General features: G+C 35.2%; 1 protein-coding gene across 4 annotated transcripts in view; it reads left to right on the top strand.

Moving 5' to 3' along the window:
• Positions 1-20,397, top strand: part of BRWD3 (bromodomain and WD repeat domain containing 3) — a 163,616-nt gene that overhangs the window by 70,613 nt on the left and 72,606 nt on the right. For all 4 annotated transcript variants that reach the window (XM_042242418.2, XM_004022220.5, XM_042242416.1 and 1 more), the window contains 8 exons: positions 991-1,144; positions 4,189-4,323; positions 5,557-5,685; positions 7,600-7,825; positions 10,783-10,950; positions 13,301-13,484; positions 16,792-16,885; positions 19,457-19,606. In XM_042242418.2, coding sequence (XP_042098352.1) covers positions 991-1,144; positions 4,189-4,323; positions 5,557-5,685; positions 7,600-7,825; positions 10,783-10,950; positions 13,301-13,484; positions 16,792-16,885; positions 19,457-19,606 — 1,240 coding nt within the window. The remainder of the gene's footprint in view (positions 1-990; positions 1,145-4,188; positions 4,324-5,556; positions 5,686-7,599; positions 7,826-10,782; positions 10,951-13,300; positions 13,485-16,791; positions 16,886-19,456; positions 19,607-20,397) is intronic.

The raw sequence follows: 20,397 nt of genomic DNA, 5'->3' as shown, positions 1-20,397 counted from the left end.
AGTATCTTTTACATTATCATATTCTATTTAATAATGAAAATAAATATCTTTTTAATTTGGAGTTAATTGGTAGAAATTTGTATCTGTGTTTAGTCTCTAAGAACACTGTCTTTAACCGTTGATTGACAGATTGGATGATAGGAACATATCTGACTCATTCAAACTTCTGGTCTCTTGTGATCCAAAGATCTCTGTGCTTTACTAATGCCTATAGAATCATTCTCTGTCCTAGTTTTCTATAAGTCATTTTTATATTTTTTTTAATACTAGACAACTTTGAGGGTTGTCTGTATTAAATGTCATCATATTTTTAGATATTTCTCTGACTTACTGAGAATACCTTTATGTTTCATATTGTTAGTATTCCTACTCAACATTATAAATACAGTTAATCAGAATTACATTTCATCATCTTCACTATAAACTAGAAGATACATTAATTACCTCTTTAGGATACAACAGTTTCTTTAGGATATGATCCTGAAATTAATTATTTTCCCATTAACAACAATATAAAATCAACTTTGTAGTCATAGTCAGCTACTGATAATGTCATTTGATTAAATCAATTAACTGAATTTCTTACTGCTTTTTTATATACCTACTTTAGTTTCAAAAAATGAATATTTAAAGGAATAAGGTGTCCATTTAATTATGTTTTCCTCATATTTTCTGGTAGCCAACCTGACCTTGTATTTTACTTTTCAAGGTATCTGAAGATTCATTTCTAACTTCATTTTTTGTTGCTCTCAATTAGCTAACTATAAAATTTTTGTCATTTCGTATTTTTCCCTCCATAAAATAAGCCTATAGATGTTGCCCTATGTGATATTAATACTTTTGTTATTTTATTTCATGTGTAGTTAAAGATACAGTTTAGGATTTTTTTATCTAAAAAGTTGCATGCTCCTAGAGAGATTTTTTTTCATAATTTGCTATTTAGATGCTCCTTTGTTCAATATTTATTAACCCTGAAATTATTTTGTTTAGGAACAATTTGCCATCTGGAGAAGACAAGGTCACTAAACTTAAGGTGACTATGGTGGCCTGGGATCGATATGACACCACAGTTATTACTGCAGTGAACAATTTCCTTTTGAAAGTATGGAATTCTATCACAGGCCAACTTCTTCATACGTTATCCGTAAGTATTCTATTTGTGGAATAATTAAAAATGATCGAAAAGGGCATTATTCTAGAAGACAGGAAATTTTAAGTTTTCTAGTTTGCTTTCTATGGCCTACTGTTGCTTGGAGAATTATTCAAAGTACCTTTGTTGACATATCTGCAAAATAAGGATGGCGCATGGTGTAGCTATTAAAAGCAGATATGAAAACTTTTCAGGATCTTTTCCCATATTTATTTACCCATTATGTTATCATATGCAGTCAAGGGTATGTAAGTTATTTGTTCATAGCATGAGTTGGGATTTTTGTTGTTGTTGTTTTTAAGGGTAGAGCTGGCTTTATTTAACCCAGTGTATACAAAATAGTAGCTTTTCAGCATGATATAAGAAATATTATTGAAATTGTTGACATTTTTCATACTAAATCTTTGAAATCTAGTGTGTATTTTAAGATGCTTAGTAGCCATATGTGGCCAGTGGCTACAGGTCTAGAATTTGTGTATCAGAGTCTTACTAGGGTGTGAAGTTCTTTAATTCAACAAATACTTATTGAGTATCCATTGTTCCAGCCACTGAGATAGGTTTAAATAGTAGATTAAAGAGTCCCTATCCTCCTAGAGTTCGTAGCCTATTAAATGAAACAAAGAAACAAGCATTTAATCAAATAAGTGCTAAGAAGAGCACAACGCAAGTTTCTAGTAGGATAACCAAACTTGGTCTGGAAGGGTCAGAGAAAGCTTTCTGAGAAGTTGAAGCTTGTGTTAAGGTTTGTAAGATAGGTAAAAATTTCCCAGCTCTCATCCTAAATGTCACCTGCTTGACAAGGCCTTCCTTAGCAAACAATCTTGGGTAGCCTCCCAGTCATCATCTTTATTTTCATCGTAGTATTGACCACTACCTAGTATTTTCTTACTGTATTTTTTGTTTGTTTATTTTCTGTCTCAACATGGTAGGGGATCAATAAATATTTGGTAAATTACATGTGTGAGGAGGTTGAAAGTTCCCTCCAAGAAGAGGGAAAAGCATGTACAAAGGTCTTGAGGTAAAAGCCAATTTTTTGGCTAAAGCACAGAGAGCAGAAAGAGTATCACCTGATAGGAGGAGAAATAGGCAGGGGCCAGACCATGCAAGGTCTTGTAGGATCTATCCTGAGACCAATAGGTACCATGAAAAGGTTTAAAAGCAAAGGAATGGCATGTGAATTTTGCTTTTGAAAAATGCCTCCTAATTGTAGCAACAGAGTAGAGAGAATAGATTGGAATGAGATAAAGATGACTCTGATTATACTGTAGGATTCTATGATAGGATGGGCCTTAATGATAATTTGCATTTGTATGGTAGTGGTGGAAATAGAGGTGTGCTTAATAAATAAAATAGGGCAGATGATAAATCTTAAGACATTACTTAATCTGACTAAGTTTTGTTTCTCATGACCAAGGACCAAAAATGGAACCCCCTATTTAAAAATCTCTCTTTCCTAATGTACGCCGATGTAGTTGTAACATTATCATTTGACTTTAACAGAGTAATTTTACTGCTTACTGATTAGGAACCTGAGAAAGTATTTACTATATCAAATTGGATATTCAGTAAGAGATTTTGTTATGACAGAGAAATAATTTTTTTGATAGTCATTGGGAAAAAAGTTTTTTGTTGGTATTTGTCGAAATGAATTTTACCTCTTCATCTTCCACTTTTCATTTTGAGACATTCTGAAGTTACTTTTTAATAAGCTACATTTTTTAACATAATGGTAGTAGGGCAGGTTACTCTATTTTTAGGCAATGATTTGGGGTAAAATGCACTTTTTAGGTTCACAACATGTGATTATTTCTGGAAGCTCCTGACATGTAATATGCTTATATGTTCCTAAGTGAAAAGCAATTTCAAGATGTCCCACATGCTTCTCTAAAACTTGGAGCCTGTACTCTCTGGCCAAGAATTAACAAAAATGAACAGTGATCTAAATTAGGTGTTGACAAACTTTTTCTTTAAGAGGCCAGATAGTAAATATTTTCAGCTTTGCAAGCCACATATGGTCTCTGTTGAATATTCTTTCATTTTTTACCACCTTTTAAAAAATGTAAAAACCACTCCTTAAGCTGTCTGTCTAGAAACATTGGGGAGCTAGTTGGCCTAAAGTTTCCAGACTCCTGATCTAAAGTCTGTAGAGATGCTGATATTGATTTATTGCTGGGGAAATATAGAAACGTTGGTTTTCAAACTTGTTATTTTTTTTTTTAGCAGCATACCCATTTTTCAGGTAGAATATTAAATGAAACCTTCAACTATAAAGTAGATAAAGGTAAAAAAGACAAACTATACTTTGTTGTTTGAACATATCATAGGTCCTCCCATGATACAATATGAATATCAGTGAGTATTGGATAAAGAATAATGAAGGTTTGTCTGTTATCACTGTGTCAGAATTGGGTGTTAATAAAAGATTTTGTTTGTCACATATTCTGTGACCTTTTAATAGCAAAGCCCTAGAAATATGAATTCCATTTCAGAGGCCTGATTTTGGATTGTATTTCAAATACCTTTCAGGTCTTTTGTCTATTGAATATTTTATGAAGTGAAAGTGAAAGTCACTCAATTGTGTCCGACTCTTTGAGACCCCTTGGACTATATAGTCTCTGGAATTCTTCAGGCCAGAATACTGGAGTAGGGAAGATCTCCAGGGGTTCTTTCTAACCCAGGAATTGAACCCAGGTCTCCCACATTGTAGGCCACAAGGGAAGCCCAAGAATACTGGAGTGGATAGCCTATCCCTTCCCCAGTGGATCGTCCCAACCCAGGAATTGAACTGGGGTTTTCTGCATTGCAGGGGATTTCTTTACCAACTGAGCTATCAGAGAAGCCATATTTTATGAAATCAGCATTTAAACATATAAGGAACTCTAACAACTATTTCTTGTAGTGTCCATGTTTGTAAATGCTGTTAAATTTACATACATGAATTCACCTGAATTAGATTGATAGGATATCCTGAGATCTATTAACCAAATAAGACAGATATTCAATGTTGCTTTTCATTTTTAATATTGATTTTATCACAGGGACATGATGATGAAGTATTTGTTTTGGAAGCACATCCATTTGATCAAAGGATCATACTTTCAGCAGGTCATGATGGGAACATTTTTGTTTGGGACCTTGACCGGGGGACCAAAATTCGGAATTATTTTAATATGGTAAGGGAAATCTATGTTTGTGAAAGTCAATCAGTCATGTCTGACTCTTTGCAACCCCATGTTCTATATAGTCCATGGAATTCTCCAGGCCAGAATACTGGAGTGGGTAGCCTTTCCCTTCTCCAGGGGATCTTCCCAACCTGAGGATCGAACCTGGGTCTCCCGCATTGCAGGCAGATTCTTTACCAGTTAAGCCACAAAGGAAGCCCAATCTATGCTTAGTTGATAAAAAAGCAGACTAGGATAATTTGGTAATTAAAGTATACTTAGTGCCAAGGAACCTCTTGCCCCCTGTTTAAATCCATATAATAACTTAGAGAATGACTCAAGATCTGAGAGTAAGGCCAACTGAGAATTATGCCTTTCAGGGTGTCTCTGTTTTGTGGTGTTAACATTTTCCAAATTCTGTTTCCCAGCTCTTAATTCTAGAAACTCAAATTGAATAAGCATTTGGATTTAACACTAAACAAAATTACAAAAAAAATAATGTTTAAGCTATAATCCTAATGAATGAATCACAACAGTGACTATATTGTATCTGTGTCTGGTAAATCCTATATAGCTTAGTTAGTAATCAGGAAGTTGTTTGGCACACATGGAATTGGAGATGTAGATACTCCTAGAATATATTTCATACAAACAATGGAAAAATATGGTGAAGTATCTCTTCTCCCAGTTGAACACCCTCCTATGGTGATGAGAATACTCATATTTCCCATATTTATTGTTCCTTTCTGAAAAATAGTTCTGACTAAATATTTCTAAATTATTGGCCTTTGAGCTCCCTTTTATAGGCTTTATACAGATTTAGAGTGTTAATAATAACCCTTTGTCTTTTGTCAGTGAGATTGATTTGTGTGCTTTAATTTTGGGATGGTTTTTTAAAGTTTGATTTGCAGTTTAAATATGAAGATAATATCTTGACTTTCCTGAAATAGCACCTTTATTAATCTGGTTGTGTTTAGGTCGTTTATATTCTCCTCAGTCATTCATGCAGTCCTTCTTCAGTTAGGGCATTGCTAGTAATGTTTGATACAATGCATTTCATATTGAAACTCCCTAATTTCTTTCAGAGCTTTACTATTACAGTATGATTCTGGCTACAGAAGTCAGAGAGTACATTGGAATGTTGATGTATCACAGAATCCACAATATTAGCAAGTAGAAGCTATTGACTACTTATTGTTTGAAAATTACCTCCTAAGGTGACTTAAGGTGACTTCTAAATTTCAGATTGAAGGCCAAGGCCATGGTGCAGTGTTTGACTGTAAATTTTCACCAGATGGTAATCATTTTGCCTGCACTGATTCACATGGGCATTTGCTGCTTTTTGGATTTGGATGCAGTAAATACTATGAAAAGGTTAGTATACTTAATTGTTGTTATAGATTGCAATTTTTGATAGTATCATTCATGCATCTTATTTGAAGCTTTATGGTTAATAAAGGTCACTATGTTTCAATAGATATAAAATAACAAAGTTGCTTTTTTTTTGTAAAATTTTTCGTCACTGCTAGAATATAAGGCTTGGCAGTTCAAATTACTATTAAGATATAGGGTGATGTGGATATAAAAATTCATTGGAAAACACTCTTGCTTAGTACATATTCTCTCTCTATACTACCTTTTAGGTGTAATAAGCGAATAACTTGACCAGGTTACATCCTTTACTTATCATAAATTAGGAATAAACAGCTCATTACTGAATGTTTATTTTACCTATTATTGATCTTGTTAAAATACTTTGGAAGCTAATTTAATTGATTTCTTTTATTTTATTAGCTGTGAGTTTAGGATAGATGATAGAATCTTGGAGTTGGAAAAGAACTAGAGTCTTTGAGTTCATGTTGATACTTAATCACCTTTGTGTCTTTCATGCATTGATATTTACCTGTCTCACCATTTATATTATACTCTGTCTATTCTTGTTTGAATAAAAACAAGCAAGAAAAATAGTTATTAAAGTTTGTATGTTTTTTTTCTTTACTTTACCGTATTGTATTGGTTTTGCCATACATCAACATGAATTTGCCACAGGTGTACATGTGTTGCCCATCCTGAACCCTCCTTCCACCTCCCTCCCCATACCATCCCTCTGGGTCATCCCAGTGCACCAGCCCCAAGCATCCTGTATCATGCATCGAACCTGGACTAGTGATTCATTTCATATATGATATTAACATGTTTCAATGCCATTCTCCCAAATCATCCCACCTGTCCCTCTCCCACAGAGTCCAAAAGACTGTTCTATACGTCTGTGTCTCTTTTTGCTGTCTCGCATACAGGGTTATTGTTGCCATCTTTCGAAATTCCATATATATGTGTTAGTATACCATATTGGTGTTTTTCTTTCTGGCTTACTTCACTCTGTATATTAGGCTCCAGTTTCATCCACCTCATTAGAACTGATTCAAATGTATTCTTTTTAATGGCTGAGTAATACTCCATTGTGTATATGTACCACAGCTTTCTTATCCATTCATCTGCTGATGGACATCTAGGTTGCTTCCATGTCCTGGTTATTATAAACAGTGCTGTGATGAACATTGGGGTACACGTGTCTCTTTCAATTATGGTTTCCTCGGTGTGTATGCCCAGTAGTGGGATTGCTAGGTCATAAGGCAGTTCTATTTCCAGTTCTCCATAGAGGCTGTACTAGTTTGCATTCCCACCAACAATGTAAGACGGTTCCCTTTTCTCCACACCCTCTCCAGCATTTATTGCTTGTAGACTTTTGGATCGCAGCCATTCTGACTGGTGTGAAATGGTACCTCATTGTGGTTTTGATTTGCATTTCTCTGATAATGAGTGATGTTGAGCATCTTTTTATGTGTTTGTTAGCCATCTGTATGTCTTCTTTGGAGAAATGTCCGTTTAGTTCTTTGGCCCATTTTTTGATTGGGTCGTTTCTTTTTCTGGAAGTGAGCTGTGGGAGTTGCTTGTATATTTTTGAGATTAGTTCTTTGTCAGTTTTTTGCAACTTAAAAATAACTAACTTTATCTACTACATTACTGTTTTGCTTCCTCTTATCCTAATTGGAGAAATATGATAGGGAAGGGCCAGAAAATAATATATATTATCGGGTTTTGTGGGGAAAAATAGCATTATGATCTAGGTGATTCACTTCTACCTAGGGAGAACACATGACAATAGAGGAGTATATAGATAATGCAAAAATTGTCTGATTTGAAAAACAAAACATGCTCTAGGAATGAACATAAATGCTTGTTAATAAATTTCCTGTGCCCATTAAATACTAAAAGTCTATCATAAAGATTCCAGATCAGATGTTCTTCCATACTGATTATCGACCTCTTATCCGTGATGCCAACAACTATGTATTGGATGAACAAACCCAACAAGCTCCTCATCTCATGCCTCCACCATTCTTGGTGGATGTTGATGGAAATCCTCATCCCACAAAATTTCAAAGACTGGTACCAGGACGGGAAAATTGTAAAGATGAACAACTTATACCACAGCTGGGATATGTGGCTAATGGTATGTTATCAACAAAATCAAATTTAAAATGTTTTGTAAAGTGTTGAACTTACTCTTCTCTCTGTAATATATCCCCATGCTAAACTACGTAGTAGGTTATAATATATTTTACCTGAAAGTGAAAAGTGTTAGTTGCTCAGTCATGTTCAACTCTTTGTGACCCCATGGACTATTGCCCACCAGGCTCCTCCGTCTGTGGAATTTTCCAGGCAAGAATACTGGAGTGGGTTTCCATTCCCTTCTCCAGGAGATCTTCCTGACCCAGGTTTTGCAGGCAGATTTTTTACATCTGAACCACCAGGGAAGCCCCATATTTTATCTGATACCTTATTAATTTTCAGTGGCATAGAACTTTTTACCTTACCAATGTAATTTTTTACATTGTTTATCTCATCTAGACACAGATAAATGGATTAGGGCAAACAAGAGTACACTGAAGCAGAGAATGTATTGACCTGCTTCCTTAGAAACCTGAACATATGTATGATCCTGATGCTTTCAGAACTGACTTTTAGTGATAATTTAAGATGGTTTAAAACTCAACATTCAAAAAACTAAGATCATGGCATATGGTCTCATCACTTCATGGCAAATAGATGGGGAAACAAAGGAAACAGTGACAGACTTTATTTTCTTGGGCTCCAAAATCACTGCAGACAGGAACTGCAGCTGTGAAATGAAAAAATACTTGCTCCTTGGAAGGAAAGCTATGACAAACCTAGGAAGCACATTTAAAAGCAGAGACATTAATTTGCCTACAAAGGTCTGTATAGTCAAAGCTATGGTTTTTCCAGTAGCCATGTATGGATGTGAGAGTTGGACCGTAAAAGAAGACCAGGTGCTGAAGAATTGATGCTTTTGAACTGTGGTGTTGGAGAAGACTCTTGAGAGTCCCTTTTACTGCAAGGTTATCAAACCATTCAGTTCTAAAGGAAATCAGTCCTGAATATTCATTGGAAGGACTGATGCTGAAGCTCTGATACTTTGGCCATCTGATGTGAAGAACCAACTCATTGGAAAAACCCTGATGCTGGGAAAGTTTGAGGGCAGGAGGAGAAGAGGGTGACAGAAGATGAGGTCGTTCGATGGCATCACTGACTCAATGGACATGAATTTGAGCAAACTCCAGGAGATGGTAAAGGACAGGGAAGTCTATGCTTCCTGCAGTCCATGTGGGTGCAATCTGTGGGTTCACGAAGAGTCAGACACGACTGAGTGAACCACAAAAGTGATGATTAAATTTAGTAACTTTAGTGTGTCAAGCTTTTATAATTGGTGAAATTCTACTGCTCTTAGTATTGGTATTTTAATTTGAGAGTACATAGTTAATGGACTGAAGAAGAGGAAATTTAAAGAACTATAAACTGGAAGGTGGCTGTTTACCCACCACCCTCACGTTTGAAATGTAAAGAATTATTTAGTGTTCGGGAGGAGAATGCTAAGTGTTTAAATAACAGTAGTATTGGAGGATATTGACGACACAGTGATGAGTGTGATGCATGATGGGAGCATAGTAGAAAAAGACATTAAAAAAACAACCCTTTTGGTTAATGTGTTTCCCTTAGGTATACTGCCTCCATCCCACCCTGACACCAAAATGTCTTGATATGTTAGTTTGTTACTTGTAGGTTTTCTTCCAGGTATGAGGCAATGAGTTATTTGTTTGCAAATGGAATTTTATATCCTTACTTACAAATTAAGACTTGACCATTATAGAATGAAATGTTACATATCCTTTTTATATTCTCTCATAAAGATTTGTAGAGCAATGAAATGGTGTTAAACATGTGATAATAGTTACTTTGTTGATGTCATATTTAATTAAACAAGGAGGAAATGTATCAATATCAAATAGGAGGTAGAGCTGAAAACATGAATTTTAAAAATCTATATTTTATCATATTTTTTTTCCTGTAAGATCTGATCACTTGGCTACTCTTAACAGATAGCATTTACTCTGACTAGAAGACAAGATGAAAAACAGGTCTAAGATGTAGTTAAAAAAGAAAAAGATAATAGAAATAAATAAAATTTTCATTCAGATGTAACTGAATTTCATTATAAGAAATAATTTTTATACTCAAATGTATGAAAAGTGAAAGTGAATGTTGCTCAGTCATGTCTGACTCTTTGTGACCCCATGGACTATACAGTCCATGGAATTCTCCAGGCCAGAATATTGGAGTAGGTAAGCCTTTTCCTTCTCCAGGGGATCTTCCCAACCCAGGGATGGAACCCAGGTCTCCCGAATTGCAAGTGGATGCTTTACCAGCTGAGCCACACGGGAAGCCCAAGAATACTGGAGTGGGTAGCCTATCCCTTCTCCAGGGGAATCTTCCTGACACAGGAATTGAACCAGGCCCTCCTGCATTGCAGGCAGATTCTTTACCAACTGAGCTATCAGGGAAGCCCTCACATCTGTCTACTGAGATGTTATCAAAAGAAACAATATTATAAAGACCGTTATTTTGATTTCTTTCAGAAAGGAAGTTCTCATGAAAGATGCAAAGCATTTTCGGTATTTGCCGTTGAACTTATTAAAACCTTACTCAAATATTTACTCCTAACTTTTAGCTTCAGAGGAGCCTGATGGGCTTCAGGCCATAGGATCACAAAGAGTCAGACATGACTGGGCAAATGAGCATGCACACAACTTTTAGCTTTGAATATTCCATAGAGAAAATTCATTCTTAATAATTTAATCACTTTTTTTTTCTGTAAGATGAGAAGGTCCTCATCAAAATGTCTGACATTGGGTATATTGGTTAAGTTAAATACACAAGCTGACGTACTTAAAAGCTCTTTAAAAATATTTTGTTTGCTATATGTTTTATTTTCATTTTAATCCTTTAAAAATTATTTGTCTAGCAACTTATAGATTGACCTTGATTTTATTCTACTTATGGTATACAGAAATGTAAATAATTTTGTGGCGTTATATCTTTGGTCTGATTTAGGTGATGGTGAAGTAGTAGAACAGGTAATTGGGCAACAAACCAATGATCAAGATGAGAGCATTCTTGATGGAATAATCAGGGAGTTACAAAGAGAACAAGATCTGAGGCTAATTAATGAAGGAGATGCTCCACATTTTCCAATTAATAGATCGTATTCTTCTAATGGTGGTAAGTATGTATATATTTGTATAATATATGATGAATGTACTTTATTTTATCTGTAACAAATAATTACACATGAGGAACATTTTAGGTTTTTAAATAAAAGCAACATTTTGTTAAAGTTTTGATATCAGATACACCAAAGTGCCAGGATCTCATTATCATTTGGGAGTAAAGTAATTTAGCATGTTCTAAGGAGTACAGACCGTGTATTTTAATATACTATTTTCTTTAAACTTAGTAATATATTTGCAGTCTTATTCTAATAAGCAAGGTGCTATAACAAGTCCAGTCCCTTCTAGGGGAACCAACCTATAAAGTTTGCAAAATTAAAATCACTTTAAATTTAAAAATTACTTTCAGAAATATTTGCCCTCAATTATTGAAAAAGTAGGCTTCCCTGGTGGCTCAGATGGTAGAGTCAAAACAGCAACATATCATCTGTCTCTCTTGAGTTTACAAAAACACTGGCAGACAACAAGCCCTCTTCTTAGGGAATACAGTTTCTTAATTGACTCTCAAAAGTTTGATCTCATAGTATTATTGTAATCTATTGTAGGTCTTCCTTCACTTTACATGTCACAAGTTTGATCTCATAGTATTATTCTAATCTATTGTAGGTCTTCCTTCACTTTACATGAAATATGTTTATGCATCTGAGTTTTGTATAATCTTAGGCTGTGTTAGTTTTGCTTTTGTTAAGAACTGTTCAACTTTAAAAATACATCCTCTTATGGGATTTTGGCACATGTTTCTTTGTATGTTTACATAATTGCGGTCATTGATTTAGGTAGTGTAGTGTTTTGGAATCCACAGGAATGTGATCTAAATTTGAGGTGATTCACAGGGTCTTTTACTCACTTTCTGATTTGTTTAGTATCCCATAAAATTAAAATTAAAATATTATTTGTTCATGTCACTTGGAGCACCTATCTCATATAACTTTCCTTAACCTGGAATAAGGTAAGACATTGACTGATGATCCTATATGTCCAAGCCTTTTGTTCCTAAGACATAAAACTTTCTTAGAACCCTGATTTTAGAGATCAGTAACTTCATTACTAGATTTACATGAATAGATTTGAATGCTGTTAAGCAAACAGATTCCATTGTCTTCTCTTTGCAGTGTTCATTTGTTTTGAGTTTTTTCTGATGCATACTTTAACAGTTTAGTGTTTCAGTTACCATTTTTGTTTTATTTGCAAATAGAACAAAATAATCAGAAACTTTTGTGGAGGATTAAAAAGAAAAGTAACATTTCTATTACTTATTTCCTTTTTCTTTCCTTCCTTATCAATTTTGAAACTGAAATTTTGATAGGTTTTTTATAATTTTATTTTTTATTTTATTGTTTTATGTTAAAATCTTTGGCTGCCCTGGATCTTCATTACTGCATGAGGGCTTTTCTCTAGTTGTAGCAAGCAGGGGCTCCTACTCATTGCAGTGCATGGACTTCTCATTGCAGTGGATTCTCTTTGTTGCAGAACACAGCCTCTAGGCATGCAGGCTTCATTAGTTGCCACGTGTGGGCTCAGTAGCAGTTATAGGCTGTAGAGCATGGACTCAGTAATTGTGCATAGTTTCTCCTTTTCCTTCAGCTATTTTTTTAATAAATGATATTTATGTTATTTATTTATTTATTCTTGGCTGCACTAAGTCTTCATTGCTTTGCTTGAGTTTTTTCTAGTTGCAGCGAGTAGGGGCTACTCTTTGTTGCAGTGTTCAGGCTTCTCATTGCTATGTCTTCTCTTGTTGCAGAGCATGGACTTTAGGCACAAGGGTTTCAGTAAAACTGTGGCCCACAGGCTCAGTAGTCATGGCTTATGGGCTTAGTTGTTCCACAGCATATGGAATCTTCTGGTACCAGGGATAGAACCCATGTCCCCTACATTTGCAGGCTAATTCCCAAACACTGGACCACACAGGAAGTCCTATATTTTTTTCTTCCTATTTTTGAAAAGTTTTTTTGGGTTTTATTCAGAAACCTTTTAATGGACTAAAGGTAGAATTTAGATTAAAAAGCTGCTTTCTGAACTAGTACTAATAACATGTATAAATCTACCAAATACATTAAATACAGTTTTTGTATTTACTGAGCATTTAGTAGATGACAGATGTGAAAGTACTTTGAAAAAAATTAAAAGAGCTATAGAGACAATAAACATTTATTGAGTACCTGCTTTATTTATAAAACTATAAAGACCATAAAGGGGATACAGAAAATATATTAAAGGAACAGCAATATTGTCTAGCAGTATTATCTTTGAATCTCGTATTTTATTTAGAGCTCTGATCTTGAAAAGTTTGGTGTCTTTCTTTGCTCAGAGCATGGAGCATTCCTTTGTTTTTGTTTTAGCTCTGAGAAATCCAGATATGGACATATCTTCTTCCCCAAATATTGGACTGCGACGTAGTGGTCAGATTGAAGGTGTCCGACAAATGCATAACAATGCTCCTAGAAGCCAGATGGCCACTGAACGAGATCTCATGGCATGGAGCAGAAGAGTGGTAGTCAATGAGCTAAATAATGGGGTTAGTAGGTGAGTCAATATGGTAACATTCATAAGAACATTGAGAGTTTTCTTTTTTAGTAAATAAAAATGTACTATGTTAGGCTAATAACTAAGTTTTTTTTTTTAATCTAGCTGAGTCATGCATTATTTTTTCCACATTCTTCCATTCGTTCATTCCATAACAACTATTTAAAGATTATCGTAAATTTTCTTAGCTTGTTACTAAATGGTTTGGGGAATAATGAAAAGTGAAAAACCTGATCTCTGTCTTCTTTGAGTTTATAGTCTAGGTTAGAAGATAAGAAAAAAATATTAAGTAAGAACATGAGGCCAGTAAATATGTCAGTGATACATGGACCCAAAAATTCAACAGTGGTTCTGAGGAAACTCAGAATTGGAACAGTTTGGGAGTGCAGTACAGATACATAGTAGAGCCCAGTGCATATTGTAGTTTTAGAAATATAAGTAGACTTCTTTGGATGAAAGGATTTCATTAGGATGAATTTCAAACTTGAAATCCCTATCTTTATCAGTAAACCTTAACATTTACTATAATAATGACAAATAATGCACAACAACTGGAAATAGATTTGGAAAAGAGAAAGCACATTGACAGAGGACCTATAAAATCCATTTAAATCATGATATCTTCCCAGTAGACCTTCTCACTAGCTGAGCCAACAAGTAGCAAAATTAATTTGGTTTCACCTTAATATTTCTTTAGCAGTAATAAGAAAAAGGGAGACATGGCTAATTTATGAACTGAATGCTACCCCCTGCCAGTAGACCAATTTAATGTAATTCTCTGCTCAAAGTGTTAAAAGTAGAATTGAAAGCAGGGACTCAGATATTTGTATGCCAATATTTATTTAGCATTATTCATAATACCTGAAAGGTAGAAATGATTCAAATATAAGTCAATGGATGAATAGATAAATAAAATGTTATAGATCTGATACAGTGCCTGAAGTACTATGGATAGAGGTTCGTGACATTGTACAGGAGGTGGTGATCAAAACCATCCACAAGAAAAAGAAATGCAACAAGGCAAAATGGTTGTCTGAGGAGGCAGTAACATACAGCTGAGAAAAGAGACCCAAAAGGCAAAGAAGGAAAGGAAAGATATACCCAACTGAATGTAGTTCCAGAAAATAGCAAGGAGAGGTAAGAAAGACTTCCTAAGTGATCAATGCAAAGAAATAGAGGAAAACAATAGAATGGGACAGACTAGAGTTCTCTTCATGAAAATTAGAGATACCAAAGGAACATTTCATATAAAGTTGGGCACAATAAAGGACAGAAACACTATGGACCTAACAGAAGAAGAAGATATTAAGAAGAGGTGGCAAGATTACACAGAAAAACTATACAAAAAGATCTTAATGACCCATATAACCACAGTGGTGTGATCGCTCACCTAGAGCCAGACATCTTGGAGTGTAAAGTCAAGTAGGCCTTAGGAAGCATCACTACAGACAAAGCTAGTGGAGGTGATGGAATTCCAGTTGAGCTATTTCAAATCCTAAAAGATGATGTTGTTAAAGTGCTGCACTCAACATGCCAGCAAATTTGGAAAACTCAGCAGTGGCCACAAGACTGGAAAAGTTCACTTTGCATTCCAGTTCCAAAGAAGGGCAATGCCAAAGAATGTCCACACTACCACACAATTGCACTCATTTCACATGCTAGCAAAGTAATGCTCAAAATTCTTCAAGCTAGGTTTCAACAGTACATGAACTGAGAACTTCCAGATGTTCAAGCTGGATTTAGAAAAGGCAGAGGAACCAAAGATCAAATTGCCAACATCTGTGGGATCATAGAAAAAGCAAGAGAATTCCAGAAAAAAACACCTACTTTTGCTTCTTTGACTATGCTAAAGCCTTTACTGTGTGGATCACAATAAGCTGTGGAAAATTCTTAGATGGGAATACCAAACCACCTTACCTGCCTCCTATGAAACCTATATGCAGGTCAAGAAGCAACAGTTAGATGCAAACATGAAACAATGGAATGGTTTAAAATTGGCAAAGGAGTACATCAAGGCTATATATTGTCACCCTGCTTATTTAACTTATATGCAGAGTACATCATGTGAAATGCTGGACTGGATGAACCTCAAACTGGAATCAAGATTGCTAGGAGGAATATCAATAACCTCAGCTATGCAGATGACATCACCCTTATGGCTGAAAGTGAAGAGGAACTAAAGAGCCTCTTGATGAAAGTGAAAGAGGAGAGTGTAAAAGCTGGCTTAAGCATTTAAAAAAACTAAGATCGTCATGCCATCGGGTCCCATCACTTCATGGCAAATAGATGGGGAAACAATGGAAACACTGAGACACTTTATCTTCTTGGGCTCCAAAATCACTGCAAATAGTGACTGAGCCATGAAATTAAAAGATGCTTCTTGGAAGAAAAGCTATGATAAACCTAGACAGTGTATTAAAAAACAGAGACTACTTTGCTGCCAAAGTCCTTCTAGTCAAAGCTATGGTTTTTCCAGCAGTCGTCTATGGTTTTGAGAGTTGGACCATAAAAAAGGCTGAGTGCCAAAAAATTGATGCTTTTGAATGTGGTGTTGGAGAAGACTCTTTGAAAGTCCCTTGGACTCCAAGGAGATCAAAGCAGTCAATCCTAAAGGAAATCAGTCCTGAATATTCACTGGAAGGACTGATGCTGAAACTCAGGCTCCAATACTTTGGCCACATGATGCAAAGAGCTCACTCACTGGAAAAGACCCTGATGCTGGAAAATATTGAAGGCAGGAGGAGAAGGGGACGACAGAGAATGAGATGATTGGATGGCATCACCTTCTCAATGGACATAAGTTTGAGCAAGCTCCAGGAGTTGGTGAAGGACATGGAAGCCTGTCATGCTGCAGTCCATGGGGTCGCAAAGAGTCAGACATGACTAAGTGACTGAACAACAACAACAGTGTACTTCAATGGAATGAAACTCAGCTGTATAGACTTCTCATACTTGCTACATGCTTGAACATCTAAAACATTATGCTAAGTGAAATAAGCGAGACACAAAGGGGCAAATAATGTATAATTCTATTTATATAAAATATCTAAAGTAGACAAATTGATGAGGAGAGACAGAGTTATTGCTTAATGGTTACAAAGTTTATGTTCGGAGTGATAAAAAAGTTTCAGAAATAGTGATGTTGATTACACAACTTTGTAAATGTCAACAGTACCACTGAATTATACACCTAAAATGGTTAAAATGTCCAGTTTTACATTTAAAAATGTTTTTATTATCTGATTTTAAACCATTTGGTTTGCTTTTTGATGATCTTCTATTACTTTGACCTTCAATTTATTACTAGGGTTCAGGAAGAATGTCGAACTGTAAAAGGTGACATAGAAATCAGTCTTTATACAGTTGAAAAGAAGAAAAAACCATCTTATACTACCCAAAGGGTAAGTTTAGCTACAAAGTACTCTGCAATACACTATTTGCAAATACCAAGTGTTTGAAAGGTGGCCATTATGTATTAAGTGATTATTTTGATAGGTGTCTGTATATAAAGAAACTATTTTTTGAACCCCATATTGAGATATGATTATTATTAATAATGATAAAGTGCACAGCATTAGGACTATCCCCTCAAGTCTAGGACGTGGTTATTGTAGGTATGATATATTTGCATTAAAATACCATTTTCATTTGGTTAAAGTAAACCTTAAAATTATTGTCTGGTCACTAATCACAATGTAAAACAAATGCTGAGATACCCTAGGCCAGAGGTTGACCAACTACTGCCCAGGGACTAAATCTGGTCTACTGATTCCTATTCCTATTAATAAAGTTTTATTGGAACACAGCTATACCTATTCATTTATATATTGTCTATGGCTGCTTTCATGCTCTATGGAGTTGAGTAGTTACCACAGAGATCATATCACCTGCAAAGCCATAATATTTATACTCTGACCCTTCACAGAAAAAGTTTGCTCACCCCTGCTATAGGCTTACTTCTGGCCTACCTAAACAGGTGCAAAATCTGATCTATACATTAGGAAAATTAATATATACCAGTAGAAACTTGTAAGCAGGGAGTAAGAGCCTGTACTCCATTAGGTATATAGTAAACCCCTTACCACTTCTCAAGTGGCTCAGTAGGCCAGTCCAGGTTCAATGCAGGGTACAGGATCCTTGGGGCTGGTGCACTGGGATGACCCAGAGGGATAGTATGGGGAGGGAGGTGGGAGGGGGGTTCAGGATGGGGAACACGTGTACACCTGTGGCAGATTCATGTTGATATATGGCAAAACCAATACAATATTGTAATTAGCCTCCAATTAAAATAAATAAATTTAAATTAAAAAAAATCCACCTTCCAATGCAGGAGACGTGGGTTCCATCCCTGGGTTCGAAATATCCCCTGGAGAAGAGCATGGGTATCCATTCCAGTATTCTTGCCTGGGAAATCCATGGACAAAGAAACCTGGTGGTCCACAGCCCATGGGGTCACAAAGAGTTGGACACAACTTAACAACTGAACAACAGCAGGAAAACCCCTTACTAGTTCTTAGAGGTTGAACAAACTAGGCACATAAGAATATATAGTTTTGTTCCCAGATCTAATAAATGTAACTCCTAAAGAGTATGATAAATAGGGAAGTCTAGTTTGATTTTAATTTTTTTAGACAAATATAGGGGATGGATGCTGAATTTTAAATGTCTTTCAGTATCAATAAACACAGTTTTAGGTAGTATATTACTATCTCTAAATGTTCTTAGATCATTTTCTTAATTTCTATTCAGATTTTATTAGCTTATTTGATGTTCTCTGATAAGATTATTTTCTTAGAGATCATGAATAACTCATCCATGATTTATATTCTTTTTCCTGCTAAGCTGATTTATCAGACATCAGACTTGTCTAAGACTAATAAACAGGGGAGTTGACTCTGTAAGCATTTTTATTTATACGGAAAATGAGAAACATTTACACATAAGATAGAGACCTGGCCCTTGATACTGATTTATAAGAACTTTAAAATTATTTACTTCTGATGACATATTAGGGTTATAGGTTTGGCATATGATATATCAGTAATAATATTTTATACTTGTAAAGTTTAGAATAAAACAGTTTTTATGTTTTAGTTGTAAAAATTACATTTTTATTTTGACTTGTTTACTGAATGTAGTTTTTATAGAACTAAAGAAATACATGTTATATTAAGAGTTATATATATAGATATGATGTAGATAGCTGGCTTTATCCTATAATAATTTGTAGATATTGCCAGAATATGTAAATTCTGGGCAAATTCTTGTAGCTTAGAGTTTCAGCACTGTCTAATTTGATCACAATGTTTTCAAAATAGGAAAGTAATCAATATTAATGGAAATGGGTTAAATATATAGAAATGAAATATATTTTATATAAAAATGTAGTATAAAAGTATATCTTGGGTTTTCTTTTGAGTATTCATTTCTCTTTCACCTCCACCCTTACTCTTCAGTTCAGTTCAGTTGCTCAGTCGTGTCCAACTCTTTGCGACCCCATGAATCGCAGCACGCCAGGCCTCCCTGTCCATCACCAACTCCCGGAGTTCACTCAGACTCACGTCCATCGCGTCAGTGATGCCATCCAGCCATCACATCCTCTGTCGTCTCCTTCTCCTCCTGCCCCCAATCCCTCCCAGCATCAGAGTCTTTTCCAATGAGTCAACTCTTCACATGAGGTGGCCAAAGTACTGGTGTTTCAGCCTTAGCATCATTCCTTCCAAAAGAAATCCCAGGGCTGATCTCCTTCAGAATGGACTGGTTGGATCTCCTTGCAGTCCAAGGGACTCTCAAGAGTCTTCTCCAACACCACAGTTCAAAAGCATCAATTCTTTGGCACTCAGCCTTCTTCACAGTCCAACTCTCACATCCATACATGACCACTGCCCAATTGATTTGCTTTATATATATTCTTTTGTGCATATTCAGTGAACTTTTAATTTTTTAAAATTTGTTTTCCTTCTGTTTTACAGAGTGATTATCAGCCTAGCTATGGGCGATCTTTGCGAAGGACACAACGCAAACGACAGCATACTTACCAAACACGATCCAACATAGAGCATAATTCACGAGCATCATGTCAAAATTCAGGTGTACAGGAAGACTCAGATAGCTCCTCAGAGGTTAGATATCTGCTATTATTTATTTAGTGTAATTTTTTGTTTCCCAGTTAATATCATCATTTTGGATTTACTTTTTGTTGTTTTTGCTTTGTCAATATTGCTTTTTCAACTAGATTTAATAACATGATACCATCAATGAAGTCAATATCTGACTGAGATCTTGTAAAATCACAAAGAAGTTAATGAATATCTGATACCTAGATTCCTTTTCAAAGTTCTTTGTATCTATGGAAGGCTGAAGATCTACGCATCAAAAAAGAAACAGGAATTTGATAAAATCTGGATTTACTTTTAAGGGTCACCTTAATAGAAAATTATTGAAATAACTTTCTTAAAAGAGGATTATTCATTAATAAGGCATTTAGTAGGCAAATTAAGCATTATATTGAATTCCTTTAGGTATCTTCTCTTATTTGTACCTAAGATGTTATCTTGGTTGAGGGTATCAAACATGCCAGGAAAAGTTTGACTTCAAGACAGTGAGAAAAGAGAGTGAGAGCAAATCTGCCTAGAAATGAAAAAAAGTAAATATTAACAGAGATAACTAGCTATACAGTCCCAGAACTTGTTCACTGGGTAATCATAATATACATGTTTTCTGTTGTTGTTGACTTTACTCATCATGGAGATTACTAAGTAATGATTTTTCTTAGACCTAACCCTTTTCATGGTAATGGAATAAAGACCATAGCAGTTCTTTTTTTTCACATTCCTCTCTTTTTCAGTCCTTTGCTTTTGTTCTTTTAAACAACTGTCACTGTTAAATGAACAATGAAGGCTTCATTATGTAC

The sequence above is a fragment of the Ovis aries genome, chromosome X, assembly GCF_016772045.2.
Source record: "Ovis aries strain OAR_USU_Benz2616 breed Rambouillet chromosome X, ARS-UI_Ramb_v3.0, whole genome shotgun sequence".
Classification (NCBI taxonomy): domain Eukaryota; kingdom Metazoa; phylum Chordata; class Mammalia; order Artiodactyla; family Bovidae; genus Ovis; species Ovis aries.
The sequence above is the reverse complement of the archived record's forward strand: the minus strand, read 5'-3'. Positions and strand labels throughout refer to the sequence as shown.